At 35.5% G+C, this 19,126-nt stretch overlaps 1 protein-coding gene across 1 annotated transcript in view; it reads left to right on the top strand.

Moving 5' to 3' along the window:
- Positions 1–19,126, top strand: part of LOC150084316 (uncharacterized) — a 333,113-nt gene that overhangs the window by 31,896 nt on the left and 282,091 nt on the right. The window contains exons 5-7 of the mRNA XM_090376182.1: positions 472–611; positions 8,108–8,598; positions 18,911–19,016. Of these exons, the coding sequence (XP_090232308.1) occupies positions 472–611; positions 8,108–8,598; positions 18,911–19,016 (737 nt within the window). The remainder of the gene's footprint in view (positions 1–471; positions 612–8,107; positions 8,599–18,910; positions 19,017–19,126) is intronic.

The raw sequence follows: 19,126 nt of genomic DNA, 5'->3' as shown, positions 1-19,126 counted from the left end.
TTTTGAAGTATTTTCAATAGTCTTTTGGTTCTAGTTACTAACACATTTGCTGCTATGTGATGCACCCAAAAGTCACTGTGTTATATTTCACAGCCAAATTCTTTTGCGTCATTAGTGTTGAATACTAATGGTTCCACAGTATCTCTGGAACATTTAATTTCATTTACACTTGTGGTATTACTGGTGGTACTTGAATATGTCAAGTACCAGATTTCTAATAAATTAAAATTTATTAGTTTTATTCTTTGTCATTTCTTTCAGTAAGAATTAATTTAATAGTAAAACCTTAAAATACGCACAGGGTTGACAAAAGCTTCAGTTGTGTATATAGCAAGGAGCAAACTCTACATTTTTTTCCCTCCAATTAAATTTATCTTTTTTTTTTGGCTTGCCCCCAGTGTGCTATCTTAACGAAGTTATTATTATTCATCAATAAATAAAATATTAAAGTAATAATTTACTTAATTGTAGACTGGCCTCTTGATGCTGCCCAACTAGACTACAAAGAAGAACTCACTTTAGAAAGAAAAAGACAGCAGCTTCAAAGAGAATTAGAGCTGGAGTTACAAAAAGAAAGAATGATGAATGAAAGTGTTACCATTACCAAAACAGTAAGTCTCAGTATATAACACATAATAATAAAATGATTACACTATTCAACAGCTAAAATGTTTCTGTAATAAAATTAATTAATTTTAACTAATATTATTGTGCTAAATATGAATATGACAGTTAAAATGGATTATTAGTTATAGTTTTGATGATAGTACATGCCACTTTCAGTGCATTTTTGTTTGATGTCTGGTGAAATTTGGCATTGAGGTACAGTTTGTGTGAACACTGAGTTGTAAGTCTGGGTCAGGCATCTGTTGTTTTCAACTGAGCAAAAACTTAAAATTTAGCATGCCACATAAATGTGTAATAGTGCAGATAATTTTTGTTATGGCTGTGGTGAAGTGACATCTGCATCACAGAAGCATGCCATTATGCTGATAATAAAAAAAGCATACAACTGTTTTGGTTGCAAGGTTGGGGACCAAGACACTTATTTGCTGGAGTACTTGTGCTTCTGATCTCTGTAGCTATTAAAATCATAAAGGCTACTCAATGCCTTTTGCCCTGCCTATGATATGGAGAGAGCCTTCAGGTCATATAACGGACTGTTATTTTTGTATAGTACAACCTCTTCAGCAGGAGATATCCAAGAAGAAAAAGTGGACCTTAAGTTACCCCTATATACCATCTGCTATTCGACTGGTACCCCACAGAGAAAGACTTCATGTTCATGAGCCAGCAGCAGATTATCTTTTAGAATCTGAATAGTCAGATGATAGTTGAGATAAATCACCCAAACTCTCCTTATCAACAGATCCTGATTTTATTTCCAATTTTTCCTCTGCAGAGCCACACAAATTATATGAAATGAATTAAATGAGCTTATCAGAGATCTTGATTTATCAAAAAAATACAACAGAACTTTCTGGGAAATAACAAAGTGGATAACTATGAACAGCTTATGAGAAACCTTCTGTCATCATACCATAAATTAAGCTGCAACATGTCATTAAAAATACACTTTCTTCATTCCTATTTGGATTTTTTCCCAGACAATTGTGGCACATTAAGTGACAAGCATGACTGCAATGCTAGCTAGTTGACTGTTGCTGTACTGTGACAAGGGATGCCCCAGATGTGTGGCACAAATGACAGGCGAAGGAGAAGAATAAAATGTAAATTAAGTGATTTTATGTATTTTGCTGGTCAATGTGATTTACTATATATATATATATATATATATATATTTTTTTTTTTTTTTTTTTTTCAATTACTAAAAATGTGTGTCAATTCTTAATAGTTTAAACTGTTTTGTAAAGTTTTTTGTAATATACCATGTTTTTCAACATAACATATATTAAAACAGTACAGTGGATGTTCTTTATTTATCCCGTTTTAGGCCTACGTAGCATATTTTATAAAATATAAGATATAGCAGACATTTTCAAATCTTGAGGAAAATAATTTTTTAATGTTGATTTCTAAACTCTGCACATGCAAAGCAATACAGAAAAAATACTTGCACCAAAGAAATAAAAAAAAATTTTAATTTGTTGACCAGTGTTATCCAATGGTTTAATAAATCCAATGGTATAATAAATAGTTTGTCAATATGTTGGTGGGGCGGGGGAAATGGAAGCCAGTATGTAATCTGTTTGTACCCTGTAGAGGATCCTTTTATATGGTGAAGTATTTCTTTTGCTAGTAAACCTTTGTTTATTATGTTTCCACTTATTTTTATATAAATTAGCTATCCCTTATTTAGCTTGGGTATTAATCATTGTTGTGTCCAATGTACTGTGTATGCCTCCATATCTATCACAACAGGGTAGTTTAAGCCATCACATAAAGTTATTAGTTGCATGGGAACTGTTACACAGCCTAATTAATATTGGTAACAGGGTTACCAATTAATAGGTATTGAAATTAGGTATTAATATTAATTAAATAAAAATAGGTATTAATATTGGTAACAGGGTTACCAATTAATAGGTATTGAAAAAAGAAATTACAAATCTAAGCGGTTGTTTTAGATCACATTTGGAACATTCTTCTGCCTATACCCACTTTAATCCCTACTATCACTAAAACTGTCTGCTGTCACTTTCATAAACCAAAAACTAACATTGTAAAACAATAATTTACAAAGAAATAAAATTATAGTACACAAAAAAAAAATAAAATAAATAAATTGCATCTAAACATTTTCTTAAGTGATAAAATGATTCCATCATAAACTCACATCTGCTGCCCCTATGCTTATCTTTAGTGACACTCCGATTTCTAGGCAAAATGATATATCTCTTTTGGGGATTACCCTGACTTCTAATCTCTCTTGGCACAAGCACATTACAAATATTGCTTCCTCTGCATCTAAAAAACTTGGTTTTCTCTTTTGCTCTCGGTGTTACTTTTCTTCCAAACAGCTGCTCACTCTGTATAAATCGCAAATCCGCCCTGCCATGGAATATTGTTCCCACATCTGGGGTGGTGCCCCCAAAACCTCTCTCAGGCTTCTTGATTCCATTCAGAAGAGGGCAGTTCGGTTAATTAATGATTCATCTCTAACAGAGTCTCTCCACTCGCTTTCTCATAGACGCACTGTTTCTGCTGCATGCCTCTTCTACAGATACTTCCATGGGCACTGTTCTTCTGAATTGGCTTCTATAATTCCCGCTCTCTCTTTCAGAACAGTCTGAACACGTGCCGCCACCAGCCAACATCCATTTACTGTCCAACTTCAAACCCACAGAACCAACTTTTCATCTTCCTCATTTATTCATTCAACTGCCGTTTTCTGGAACAACCTTCCTTCATACGTATTTCCTGAAAATTACAATCTACAGAAGTTCAAGTCCAATGTCAACAAATATCTTCTTTCGTCTTCTCAACCTCCAACCCAAGCACGGTACTAAGTACTATAGGTTCTAATACCTCTCATGTTTGGGGTTCACTTAAAAAAAAAAAAAAAAAAAAAAAGACAAATGGCACACTCGGATTGGATTGGATTGGATTGGCTTCTATATAACAATAATGCGCTAGTCCATACAGCTTTGTTGGTTTGGCAGTTTTTAGCCAGAACAAAATGGTGGTGGTCCCATGCCCACCCTATTCTCCCAACCTGGTCCCCTGCAACTTCTTCCTGTTCACAAAAATGAAAACTCAATTAAAAGGAAGATTTGAAGACAGTTTAGGATATTCAAGCTGAATTGTAGCAAGTATTGGACGATATTGCAAAATGGGAGTTCATACATGCATATTGTGTTTATTGACTTAGCAGATAAGATGAAAATGCATTTCTTTGGTGCTATATGGTGAGTTACTGTTGCTTTATTTTCCAAATATTGACAAAATGAATCACAAAAAAAGGTGAATCTCCTTTTTTTGCTGATGACATTTAAAGATTGTTGCATCTGCATTTTGTAAGGAAACAGTTTTAAGACTTCTCAAACAGTTCTTAAAATGAATGTTTGTTTTAAACCCAGGTGTTTCAACAATTGTTTCAGATTTCATTGGATTACAAATAATTACTTTGTGTGCACATAAAGTATTTTTAGATATCCTCAAGACACTTCTGCCAAAATGCAATTCTTATTGTCTTTCAAGAAGAAATTTTGAGGTTAGTAACAAAGTTTGAACAGTCTGGGTCAAATGGAGTCAAACGGTTCATGGTATTTTCTTACCACTTCTTCAGTGACAGCTGTTTTTGTAATATCGCTGTCACTAAAGGTCACTTAGGAACAAATTCTTGTGACCTAAGGACTTTTTGTGATGGTCATTATTGAAAGACAGCTGCCATGAAGAAGTGGCAAGAAAATACCATGAAGCATTTGACAACATTATACACTTATTTCCAATTTGGAAATAAACATAATTATACCAGCATAGATTTGAGTGCCTTATTATCTTAAAACAATATAGTTTATGTAGTAGTAGAGATGTATGATGCAAGAAAGCAAGCTTTCTTGCATCATACAGCATCAGCCAAAAAAAAAAAAAAAAAAATTCCTTGAATTTATTTAAGCTTTCAACTTTCACGACAGATGGAAGTTTGTTCCAGCAATCAACTACCCACTGGCTAAAGACAAATTTCTGCACATCTATTCTACAACGGTCTTTCCTCAATGTGAATTTATGCCCACTCAGGTTCGTAATCTGAGCATAAGGAAAAATCCCATCAGAATTGAGCCTGTTCTTATACACCTCAATCAGATCACCTCGCAGGTGTTTAGTCTCCAGATGCTGCAATTTGCAGAACTTGAGCCTTTCTTGGTAAGGGCATCCCTTCATTCTCCTCACCAAACTTGTTGTCCTTCTCTGTACTCACTCGAGGAACTCTACATCCTTCCTAAAATGAGGCTTCCAGATCTGTATGTAGCTCAAGGTGTGTGGCCTGACCATTGCCTTATACAGAGTGATAATCACCTCCTTTTCCCTATTAACAAAATTCCTGTATATATCATTGACAATACCCCATGACCTGCCCTTGCTGCCTGTCTGCACTGCTCAGAAAACTTCATATCTGACTGCACAATTACTCCTAGGTCTTTTTCATTCTCTACCACCCTAAGTGTAGTACCAGACAGTTGGTAAATTTCTCTGGGTCTACTTCTACCCATATGCAATACTTTGCATTTGTCAATGTTAAATTTCAGTTGCCACTTCTAGGACCATCTGCCCAACTTTTCTAGATCCTGTTGCAGTAGCACACTAACATTACTGTCATTAACAACCCTACCAACCTTTGTATCATCTGCAAACTTGGACATTAAGCCTGGTATACCTTCATCAATATCATTGATAAATATACAAAACAACAGTTGGCCCAACACTGAACTCTGGGGGACTCCACTAATAACATTAGTCCACGAAGAGCAGCATCCATTGATTACCACTCTGTCTTTTTCCACTCAGTCACTCTTTTATCCATTGTAGCAGATTGCCCTTAATACCATACTGCTCCAAATTGTATAGTAATCATCCATGCACAACAGTGTCAAAAGCTTTCCTGAAATCCAAGTATATGTTATCAAAATTATTTTTTTCATTTAGTTCCTTTGTAACCACATCATAGTATCCAATCAAATTTGCCAGACAAGGCTTTCCCTTAACAAACCTCATGCTGTGTTGGAATTATTGCTGCAGTCTTGTCTAGATGATCCTGCAATACATCTTTAACAGTGACTCCATTATTTTCCCCGGAACAGAAGTTAAACAGGTCTGTAATTACTCGTGTCACCTTTTGATCCCCTTTGTGAACTGGGGATACATTTGCACATCTTCAGTCCGTGGGGACTTCCCCCCCGAGTCCAAGGAGGCTCTCATAATTATGGCCAAGGGATTGCTTACTTCCTTTACCCTTCCTTTAATATAACTGGATAGATCCCATCCACCCCAAGTGCCTTTCTTATGTTTAACTTCAACAATTTATCCTCCACTTGGCTATCAGCTATTACAAAATCATTAAGCTCCCTCTTAGAGTTTAATAAGCTTCTGCCCTCTACTTCCCTACAGAATTCCTCGTGTGTATGTAGATGCAAAATACTCATTCAGTTTGTCAGATATCTGAGCAGGATCATCAACAGTCGAACCATCAAGTGGACCAATTTGATTCAGTCCCTTCCTACTAGAGTTTATATAAGTAAAGAAGTCCTTGCTGTTTTTATTCTTTGCCAAAGATTTCTCATAATCTGCCTTTGCTTGCCCAACCTCCTTTTTAACTTGATTACAGACTAGCTTATATCTACTATAGGCTTCTGTCTCACCTGATAATTTAAATGCATGCCATGCATTTTTCTTCCCTGCATGAGTCTCATTTGTTTGTCTGACATCCATTTAGGCTTGCTTCCAAGATTAATTCCTTGAATGCTTCTAATTTAGAATTTGCTGTTGATAACATCATCAGTTTGTCCATGTATTCACCATGCCACTTAGGGAATAACAAAGTGTGGGTAAAACTTTTTTTACTAACCTCAAAACTGGTGGTTTTCTGGATCTTTTATGCAACTGCCTCATTTTTAAACTTGCACTGCACTGTAACAAACCTTCACTTTGTTAAAACTCTTCTACACAGAAACACTGCCGAATAGTATACTCCATCTTGTTTGTAAATTTTCCAACTAGGGTGCATCACTAACTAGTAAAAGATCTTTGTTAAGGGGAAGTCTTGCCTGACCAACTTGATTGGATACTATGATGCAGTCACAAAAGAACTGGATGCAGGGAATAACTTTGATATTATATACTTGGATCTTAGAAAGGCTTTTGATACTGTTGCACATGGAAGACTGCTACACAAATTGGAGCAGTGTGACATTGGAGGCAAATTGCTGCTATGGATAAAGGGGTGGTTGAGGGGAAGAAGACAGAGAGTGGTAATCAATGGACACTGCTCATCGTGGACTAATGTTATTAGTGGAGTCCCTCAGGGCTCAGTGTTGGGTCCATTGTTGTTTTCTGTATTTATAAATGATATTGATGATGGTATATCAAGCTTAATGTCCAAGTTTGCAGATGATACAAAGGTTGGCAGGGTTGTCAAGGACACTACTGACACTATGCTGCTGCAACAGGATCTGGAAAGGTTGAGCAGATGGGCTGAGAGGTGGCAAATGAAGTTTAACATTGACAAATGTAAAGTACTACACATGGGAAACAGCAACCCCAGAGCAACGTATCAACTCTGTGGTACTACACTGACAGTGGTAGAGAATGAAAGGGACCTGGGGGTTGTTGTGCAGGCAGATATGAAGTTCTCTGAGCAGTGCAAACGGGCTGCAAGAGTAGCTCATGGTGTATTGTCAATGATATATAGGAATTTTTCTAGCAGGGATAAGGAGGTGATTATTCCCTTGTATAAGGCAATGGTCAGGCCACACCTAGAGTACTGTATACAGGTCTGGAGGCCTCATTTCAAGAAGGATGTAGAGCTGCTGGAACGAGTACAGAGAAGGGCAACAAGATTAGTGAATGGAACAAAGGGGTGCTCTTACGAAGAAAGGCTTAAGTTTTGCAAATTACAGTGTCTGGAGACTAGGCACCAGCGAGGTGATCTGATAGAGGTGTATAAGGCCTTGAATGGTTTGAGCATGCTCAATGCTGATGGGATTCTTCCTCTTGCTCAGAATAATCACCTGAGAGGACATAAATTCAAATTGAGGAAAGACAGATGTAGGATAGACATGCGGAAATTTGCCTTTAGCCAGCGGGTGGTTGGTTGGTGGAACAGACTGCCATCCCTTGTGGTGGAGGTTGATAGCCTAAATAAGTTTAAGGCTCAGCTGGTCAGGTATTTTGAACGAACAGAGGGGTGAAGTGGAAGTGGGTTTTTTTTTTTTTTTTTGGCTGATGCTGCATAAGCTTGCTTTCTTGCATCAAATGCCTCTACTAATGCTAATGCTAAGATCTCTCACGTCTTACATATTTAATGACACCAACCTCACTAATTACAATTCAATATATAAAAGGATATAGGCATTTAAAACTTAAATGTTTTCTTGATGATCCTGTACATGTAACTTAAAAAACATTTTATACATTTTGAATATTCCAGGTGTCATTTAGTGAAAGTAGCAGCAGTAGCAGCAGCAGTAGTGATAGTGGTAGTATATCAAGTAGTTCAGATTCTTCTAGCAGCAGCAGTGATGATGATAGTGATGATAGTAGCTCATCTTCCTCTTCTTCATCTTCAAGTACATCTGACCAGACTGTGAAGTCAAAGAAAAAATCATCTCAGTTGACTCAACACAGTAAAGAACAGACCAGTGATAAAAGTCTTGATTATATTTCTCGGCCAAAATCAAGAGAGGATGACCGTAATAGATCACGATCATCTAGAATCAAAGGCAGTGGATCAAGACTTTCCCATTCTTCAAGTCCTGAACCAAAACTGTTGAAAAGACACAGAGAAAATAAAGAAAGTCCAGCAGCATCTCCAAAACGCAAAGCAATTTTTAGTGATATTGGGAAGGGAAGTGGTAGTAGTTCCAAGGGGAGAGGGCCTCGGACACCCAGTCCCCCTGCTTCTAGAAAACAAAGGCAATGGTGAGTTCTCATTATTACTTAATTATTTGCACATCTTTATTATCACTAAATGTCAATTTTACATATTAATTTTCAATATTCACTCAGTAATATAAACTGATATGTATAAGAATTGGGGTGAGATGTAAAATTAGTATTACCAAATTAAATGACATTCTCTGTGAATGACTGTAGAAGTTGCTTGTATGTATTAATTATATGATACCTATCCCAAAGATTAAAATGTGAATTATCTCCCAGATCTTTGTGATGTATATGAATATGGTAGTAATCCAAATCATGCTTACTGTTGTTATTTATGAGATAACATATATTGTTTGTTCAAATTGTGGTGTGTCACAAATTGAATGAATACATTAAACTATGATCTGTTTTGATTAAAAAAAAAAAAAAAAGAAAAAAAAAAGATAAATGTACTTTTTCTGTAATGTTTCATTTATCTGCTGCTTTGATACAACCTAAAAAACATCTGGTAGTGGAATGTAAGAGAAATCTTCAGGTAGAAGAATTGGAGAAAGAACAAAGTTCTTTGGGTGAGAAAGGAGTTGAAGCTTATTGAAAATTAAGTTAAAGCTTAAAATTTGTTTGTGGTTGTAAATGATGCTAAAAAATATTTTCTGACGTTGAACAAACTTTGTTAAAGTCGTTTTTATAGATTTTGCTGAACTTAGAAAGAAAAGGAAAAAAAAAAAAGAATTTAACCATTAGGCAAAAAAAAAACTTACTATATATAATTATTTTGAAAGTTTTCTTATGTCTTATTTAAAAGATAGTTAACATTAGTTACTGATAATAGAACATTGCTTAAGGTTAAGATATCTTACTCTTAGTTGTGTGAAAATGTGATATTATACAATATAAAATGATATGTACAAGATTCAGAAAGAAAGGTGTAAAGTTAGTATTACCAGATCAAATGATAATCCTTGACTTCGAGCATATTGCTACCATGTTATTTAAAATCTTTAACATATTTTTTTAAATAAATCTAGGACACTGTTTTATGTTAATGTAAAGGAGTTCATGCAAAAAAAATAAGATGCTACTTACTGTTCTGTGAAATTTCATGAACTCTGTGGGTATATATTTACTGTTATATTTTATACTTTATATGTGAAAAAGATTTATTTTTATCAATGCAAGTCTTAAGTGTTTCGCAAACATTGCTGTTTGCAGAACACTTAAAGGTTAATGTTTTGCAAATGTCATCATTTGCAAAATTTTAAAGTCCCACATTGATAAGAATAAACGTAAGTATGGTAGTGTGGTATTGCAGGGAGATATTTCAGTGCAGTGGTTGAAATCAAATAAAATGTGTATTTGTTACTGCTTTTGATGTTAATCTTGAGGTTCTTTCTGTTCTCACATGGGCAGAACCTTGGATAATGGTTTTTGTTTCCAAGTATAATGAGTGCCCAAGTTTTAAGGTTGATTTCTGTGCTTCTGTCTTCATTGGGAGATCCTAGGATTGAAATCAAATGCAGTAAAGCATTCAAATTTTATTTGAAGAATAAATTTTTATCACACATTGCAGTAAGAATGGCCATTCTTAGTTCAAGTAACTACATTCGGACCTCCATATAACAAAATCGATTGTTCGCTTGAAAAAATTTGTTATATAGAAATTTTATTATAAAGAAATATGACCTTTTCAACAGTGAAAAATACTGTAATTCAACTCAGAAATACAGCAAAATTTGGGAAATAAATCAGAAATAAGTGGGAATGAAAAAATTTACTAACATTTTAAAACAATTAATTTATTAATACACCCATATTAAGAAATGACTACTTACATGATGCACACAATATATTAGTACACTTTTAAGAATTATGTCTTAAAATGTTTGGTTGTTTTTTGTTGTATGCTGGATTTTACTGTACATTGTTCATAAAAATGTTTGCGTTTGTTTAAGCACTCAAATATATTTTCTGGCACATTTTCTTCACACTGAAGGCCTTGACACAAAGTTTCAAATGCTGCCAACAATTCATGTTTGGAAGGTTTAATATTGCCCTCGTTGCCTTTTCATCCAACTCATCGCTAATATTCTCACTAGTTCTTTGAATACTTTCAAAAATGTTGGAGTCACTCGGATATTCACTGTGACATTGTTACCAACTCCTAAAAATTCTTCAAGAACAATTCCTCCACTGATCAAACCTCTCATTTGGAGTTCTTCCCAAGATTGATCATGTCTTGTAGCATTTCATCCCTCATCGCTGTTAATTGGCATTTTAGCAAAACCTGCTTTTGCAAAACAATTCTTAATTGCTGTTTCCCTTGCATCTTGACTCCAAACTTTTGCCAACTCTGATATGCACATCTGCAAATCTATAACAGAATCTATAGGTTGGTTGGTTTCTATTCTCAGTATAAATTTTTTCAGTGTGCACCTTCGATGGTGCATTTTCAAATTCTTGATAATGCCCTGGTCTATTGGCTGCAGTATAGATGAGGTATTCGGAGGGAAGAAAACAAGCTTCACACTTGTAAGTTTCAGAATTATCTAGTGAAGGTGGGCAGGGCAGTTGTCGACAATCAAAGCGATTTTTCAGTTTTCTTTTGTCACCTTTCCATCGAGGCCCCAGGTGCCAAGCGATTTATTAGTGACTAAGCGATTTCCAGTGATATATAGAGTGTTCTAAAAATAAACAAGTTTCTTTAATTTCCTCGTTAAAATCCTATTATTTTTTGTGAATCAGCTCTTTATCTTACAATCAGTAAGTGAAGACACAGAAAGGAAACTCACCTTTCTTATTTTTTCTCTTATTCTCACTTTTACTAATCTAACTTACACAGCCGCTTGGTCACTAAGAGGCGCTGCTCTTGCCTCCACGTGGCGGGGCTGGTAACCTGGGAGAGGAAAGTAACACTCCCAGGGCCAAAAGAGCAAACATGAGTAGTAAATTAACTACTAGTACTATAGGGCTTCAAGAGAAAGCTCTACCAAGTAGTGAAATAGAAAACACAAAATCAAAGAGACAGAAGACAGATATGGACCCACCAAAAATACCAACATTCATTGTCATACATGCGACAGGAGATCAGACATTAGGTAGTATGTCTCCGTTTGTAATCCAGAAAACATTAGAGGGTCTAGTAGGATCTCCCAAGTCAGTTCGACGGCTGAGATCTGGAGACATACTAGTGGAAACAGAAAATCCCAAACACTCCCAGAAATTACTTTCAACAACAATTTTTGGAAGAATGCCAGTAGTTGTAACACCACACAACACACTGAATTCTTCCAGAGGGGTGATCTCAGAGTGGGACCTCTTAAATGTGTCAGAGGAAGAGCTCACAGAAGAATTAAGAAGCCAAGGAGTTACAGGAGTGAAGAGAATTAATATCCGAAGGGATGGAAATATAATTCCAACAAGAACCCTTATCATAACATTTAATACTCCAAAACCTCCAGCAACAATCAAAGCAGGATATCTGAACTGCCAAGTACGACAATACATACCAAATCCACTACGTTGTTACAAATGTCAGAAATTTGGACATTCACAAATGGCATGCAGAAACTCAGCAACCTGTGCAAAGTGTGATTCTAAAGAACACGAGACTACAGTTTGCTCTGCCAACATCTTGAAATGTACAAACTGTAAAGGGGAACACCCAGCCTACTCAAAAACGTGTGAAAAATGGAAACAAGAGAAACTAATTCAGAAATACAAAACAGAACACAACACAACGTACCAAGAAGCAAGGAGAATAACACAGCCACGGCCTACAAACAAGCCAACATATGCACAAACAGTAATTCAATATAAATCAGTAGAAGTTCAAACCGAAATTTCCATGATGCCAAAAGAATCATCTACTGGATTGAAAGCACAGAAACAGGAGAAAATAGTGAATACCTCAATTTCTCTTCACACAGAACAGATATCCACAAATCAGCATCACAACGAAAACCGACCTAAACTTACAAACACCAAAGAAACCGAACAGATGGAAATAGGAAAAATAAACACAACTGAAGAACCAGTATTAGAAATTTTCACAGAAGAAGACATGGACATGGACCGACCAAACTATTCTAAAAAAGATAAGACAAAGCATAAGAATGCTCCATTTCGGAAGCAACCCGGAAGCCCTAGAAAAACCAAATAATGGATCAGGTCATCCAGTGGAATTGTAGAGGACTACGTGCCAATTATGACGATGTCCAGTATTTAATAACACAACATACGCCAATATGTTTTTGTCTACAAGAGACATACCTTAGACAACAAGACACCATTTCAGTGAAAAATTATAGACTGTATAGGAAAGACAGATTAAGAGAAAGGTCAACACATGGAGGTGTAGCCATCTTAGTCCATAACTATATTCCAACCGAACACATTCCTTTAAACAGCAATATAGAAGCGATATCTGTAAGAATAACACTGAAATTTAGGGTAACCATCTGTTCAATGTACCTTCCACCAAGACCAAATATACCATTTGAGGAAATAGACCAACTAATCTCCCAACTCCCATCACCTTTCTGTATAATGGGAGACCTGAATGGCCATAGTCAACTGTGGGGAAATATTGATATCAATAGACGAGGACGGATAATAGAAAGAATAATAGACCATCATAACCTTTCTCTACTCAATAATGGCAAACATACGTATTTTCACTTTCCTAGTCGCACAACCTCAGCAGTAGACCTAACCATATGCACTCCTTCACTCCTACCGGAATTAAAGTGGCAAGTAATAGAAAACCCATACAGCAGTGACCACTACCCAGTAATCACCATACTGACCAGAAACCTTCCTTGCCACCCAAACAGACCACCCCGCTGGAAAATAGAAAAAGGTAACTGGGAAAAATTTAGAGAACTGGCAATATTTAATCCACAAATCATCCAAGAAACATCGGTCGATGATGCTCTAAAGCACGTCACAGATACCTTAATACAAGCAGCCAAACAAACAATACCCATAACCTCGACTCGTTTTCCGTTGCACCCAAAATCCTGGTGGGACGAAAATTGCATGAAAACAAGGAGAGAACAAAACAAAGCCTGGAATAAGTTCCGGAGATATCCTACAACAGATAATCTGATAAAATTTAAGCAAGCACGAGCACTAGCTAGGTATACATGGAAAAAAGCCAGAAAAACTTCCTGGATCCAGTTTACTTCCTCTATAAATAGAACCACAAACACAAAAATAATATGGAATAAAATAGGAAAAATGAATGGGAAGTATAAAAACCAACCATCACTAGTATTACATTGGAATGGAGAAAGCATTACCGAACCATCAGAGATAGCTAATATACTAGGTGAAACGTTTGCTAAAGTATCGTCCAAACAATCCTACAATACTGAATTTTTGACCTATAAGGAGAAAACGGAAAAAAACAGAATTAATTTTAATACTAAAAGGATTGAACCCTACAACCAACCAACCAATTACAATACATGAATTACGTCAAGCAGTATCACAAACAAAACCAAGTGCAGTTGGACCAGACAACATACACTATGATATGCTTAAACACCTAAAGCAGAAAGAGATAGAAAACCTCCTTCAACTGTACAACCGCATATTTCTAGAAAACCAGTATCCTGAAGCGTGGCATCATGCAATAGTATTAGCTTTCCAAAAACCCAATAAAGATCAGAAGGACCCGAACAACTATCGTCCGATAGCCCTCACAAGCTGCTTAAGCAAAGTACTAGAGAAGATCATCAACAAAAGATTAGTCTGGTTTTTGGAGACAACTAACTGGTTCACCAATATGCAGTGTGGGTTTAGACACAATCGATCCACATTAGATCACCTTGTACGAATAGAAGCAGATATAAGAGATGCATTTATAACCTCAAAGCATATGGTTACTGTATTTTTTGATATAGAAAAGGCCTATGACACAGCATGGAGACACGGTATATTACAAGATATTCACGATGCAGGACTCAGAGGACATCTACCACTATTCATTCAAAATTTCATGAAAAATAGAACATTTCAAGTTAGAGTACAAAACACCATGTCAAAATCATATAAACAAGAAGAAGGAGTTCCGCAAGGGTCTGTCCTGAGCGCCATACTATTTTCAATAAAAATAAATAGCATCACAAAACAACTACCACCCACAGTGTCATATGCACTATATGTAGATGACTTCAGTATTTCATATCAAGCACAGAACATGGGAACAATAGAAAGACAACTACAATGTGCAATTAACAACGTCAGTCATTGGGCCCAGAAAAACGGGTTTAGAATATCAAAAGAAAAAACAGTCTGCATACATTTCTGTAGAAAACAAAATTTACATCCCGAACCTGAACTAATATTGCAAGGTAACACAATATCAGTTAAACAAAGTGTAAAATTTCTTGGACTTATTCTAGACAGGAAATTGACCTTTGTAGAACATATAAAAGAACTACGAATAAAATGTATGAAACAACTTAATATTCTTAAAGTCTTAACAACAACATCTTGGGGGGCAGACCGTTACACCCTGCTCAACTTGTATAAAGCACTAGTAAGGTCAAAAATGTATTATGGAGCACCGGTTTATGCATCAGCAAGAAAGAGCGCTCTCAAATGGCTAGATCCGATTCACCATAGTGCAATTCGAATAGCAACAGGAGCTTTCCGCACATCCCCTATATACAGTCTCTATACAGAGGCTAATGAACCACCACTGTTCCTGAGGAGACAACAGTTGTCATTGCTGTATGCTTACAGGATAAGACCCATAAGAGACCATCCGACTTGGACAACTTTATTCTCGCCAAAATGGGATAACATATATAAGAACCGCAAAAGAGCAAACCAGCCTCTAGGCATCAGACTACAGGAGCTACTGATAACATATGACCTAAAAATAGACAACGTTGCAAACCAAGAAGGATATATAGATCCACCATGGATAAACCATACCACAGCCTATGAACTCCTCACACACAACTGGAATAAAAATACTTTGTCAGACAGCAACTTTCAACAACTGCATGCAGCACATAGAATGCAATATCCCAATCACATACCAATATATACAGACGGATCAAAATCAGAGAACCACGTAGGAGCAGCAGCAGTATTCCCAGATATTACATTGTCACGCGAACTCCCAAAAGAATGCAGTGTCTACACTGCAGAATTAGTAGCAATTCAGATAGCCCTGGAGCATTTCAGAACCACCTACCACTTGAGAGTAGTAATATACTGTGATTCATTAAGTGTAATCCAAGTCATACAAAACACAAGCAATATAACCCATCCAGTCTCTGGCAAATTAAACGGATACTAACAAACTGCACAAATAAAAAACAAGATATACGTTTCTGCTGGATACCAGGACACAAAGGGATAAAAGGAAATGAAGAAGCGGACAGAATTGCAAAATCAACCAATAACCTTCAAGAACATTATCTCACAGTTCCACATAATGACTACAAGCCAATCATTAAAAATCGCTGTCTAACCCAATGGCAAGAACTCTGGCAAAAACAAACATGGAATAAATTATATGAAATAAAACCAAAAGTTGAGCACTGGAAAACGAGCATAAGGAAATCAAGGAGAGAAGAAGTAGTTCTGACCAGATTGCGGATAGGCCATACGCATTTAACAAATGGTCATCTATTGCGTACAGAAGAACCCCCAAGATGCCAAGTATGCAATACTATCCAAACAGTTAAACATATACTAATAGAATGCCCAACATATGAAAATGATCGACACCGAATTTTTTCATCATTATATAAAGGAAACCAAAACATCACCCTTGAAGATCTTATAGGTGACAAGGAACACGTGTCAGATATTTTTAGATTCATACAAACAATCAACATATACCATCTGCTGTAAATTATAGTATAATACCACAGAAACAGTTAACCTTGTACATTTGAACAAGATTTATATAAAGAGAACATTGTATAACAAATGAACTGCCGCACTATGATCTCCGTTGTCGATGCGCCAATAAACACCAAAACAACAACAACAACCTTTCTATCGAATTTTAAAATCCACTGTTCAAAAATTTCACTTGTCATCCAAGCTTTTTTTTGTTGTAGTTGTAGTCCAACTCTAATGACTTTACTCCTTTGAAACATTGGGGTTGTTTACTTTTGCCTATTACCAAAAGCTTCAGTTTTTCATAACCAGCCATGTTTCCACCAACCAAGAGTAATTCTCTCCTTACAGTTTTTTCCACCCGAACATTTATCACCTTTAAAAGTCAGTGTCTTGTTCGGCAAACATTTAAAAAATAGACTTGTTTCATCAACATTGAATATGTCTTTGGGCTCGTAGTCCCCATAATTTTTGTCAGAACTGTTTATTTCCAATGGGCATAGTCTTCTTCAACCCTACTTTCACCAGAAATAACTTTTTCAAGCCATGGCATTTTTTAAATTTGTCCAGCCAACCAGAACTGGCTTGGAATGTTTTATGCCCGAGAAAAGTTGCATACTCCATAGCCTTTTCTTTTATTAATGGCTCTGATATTGGCATGTTTTGGTCTCAAATCAACTTCACCCACTTAAAAACAGCTTCATCTACATCTTCATACAGGCATAATTTTGCACACTTCCGACTGGGTCCCATTTCCTCAAACAGTTTGGGAATCGAAACACGGTTTTTCAAAATGGTTGACGCACTACTGGCAGGGACACCAAATTTTAAAGCAATTTTTTTTTTTAATGCCGTAATCTACACTATTAAGCACTTCCGCTTTTTCCACTACACTCAAGGATTTCCTCCTAGACATTATAAGGTTACTTGAACAGCAGCTAAAACAAAACTGATTTAGGGACAACTTGTACCTACCATACAGAGACAGGTGAAATTTAGTGAAAGTGTGGATGACTCATTTCTTCGAAACAACAAATAAATTTCTGGGATAAAGGAAAATCACTCTCTTAATTTTCTAATAGAGTGCTTACAATAGAAAAAAGTTGACCAGAGCCAATGTCCATTTCGGGAATATTCCTTAATCTTTGTCAGTGGCTGTGGACACATAGATAGCAGTTGAGCAGCACGACTTCTTGGTACAGTAAATGCTATATGGGCAACATTGAATTGTGGAATGCTCTTAAGAATTAAACCCTTTAGCTATTAAAAGCTAAAGTTATTAATTTTTAATCCTTTTAGATCTTAATTTGTGCTTTCTACAGCATCAGCTCTATTGCCTAAAGTCCTGAGGTGCAAACAATACATACCCAGGTCTCTCGAAATTAGTTCGTTATATGGAAATTTTTTTTGTTATACTGAAACTATTTTCAATGTAATGACCAGGGGGAAATCAAAAAAAGTTCACTACATAGAAAAATTTACTATATGGAAGTTCGTTAAAGAGAGGCCCGACTGTATTTGCATTTTCTTGTTAGAGTAGTCAAATTGTTAATAGTTTAAAAAATAGTAAAAAAAAATATATATATATATTTTGGTGACCATTTCTTGGGGAATTTTGTTTCTGTCTTTATGAACTAGTCAGTGTAGCCTATAAAATACAAAACTCTCCTGAGCAAATTAGTAGTATGAGCTGGGGGGGGGGGGGTTATGATTTCAAATTATCCATTCATTTGATTTGTTTACAAGAAATTTTTAGCTATTTTCTTTAACTTTTTTTTAATAGAAAAGAGAGTGACATTTAAATTATTCTGATTGATCGAGAATTTTTTAGATATTAAAAGTTGCACAAAATTTAGAGCATAGAAGAGAATTTTGATTGAAATTCCATACAAAATTCTCTGTCAGATATTTATAAATATATTGCAGTTAGCATTATAGCTGTTTGGGTATAGTGTAGTATGGTAAACTAAAGCAGAGCACTCTATGAATGTATTAAAATTCCCTCTTCAATGCATTCAAGGCATTTCATCTTATTTATAAAACTACAAATATTTTTCTTGGTATTTCTCCAAGTTAAATATTTGTAATATTTTAATACATCTTGTGTCTGTGCATTATAATATATTATAAAATGTATTATATGATTTTAGAAATAGGTTTTTAATTTTAAATCTACATACTTCTAAGTTGGTGTAGGTTTTCGTATTTTGGCCACAATAAATTTGTTTGAATTCACATTTAATTTATATTCTGTAAATGGAAGAGAGAAAACAAAAGTTAGCAATGCATTAAGTTTCAGGCATGTTTGATTTTTTTCCTTAAATTAAGTAATTTGAAATTAACATTAAATGATGATTATAAGATGTTCTATTATTTCTCTGACTTCATCTTATTACAAAATAAGGAATTTGCAAATCACTGTTACAGCACATTGTGTGATATTTAGATTCTAAAGTAGAAAATTGTTTGCATTGTTTTTCAGGGAACAGAGTTCTTCTGCTGACAGTAGAGAAGGCAGAAGAGCAAGAACCAAACGACACAGAAGGCGGCGAGAGCCTTCTAGAAGTGACAGAAATGACAGAAATGAAGTAAGTATCAGAAACAGTCTCCTTCACAAAATGAAAAATATAATTTAAAAAATTAGATGTAGTGTATAAAAGATACATTGACATCTTTTGTGATGTCTGAGTTTTTTATT

Source organism: Mastigoproctus giganteus, chromosome 6, assembly GCF_048544385.1.
Source record: "Mastigoproctus giganteus isolate SK-2022 chromosome 6, ASM4854438v1, whole genome shotgun sequence".
In the NCBI taxonomy this organism is placed as follows: domain Eukaryota; kingdom Metazoa; phylum Arthropoda; class Arachnida; order Uropygi; family Thelyphonidae; genus Mastigoproctus; species Mastigoproctus giganteus.
This window is presented reverse-complemented; position numbering and strand designations above follow the sequence as displayed.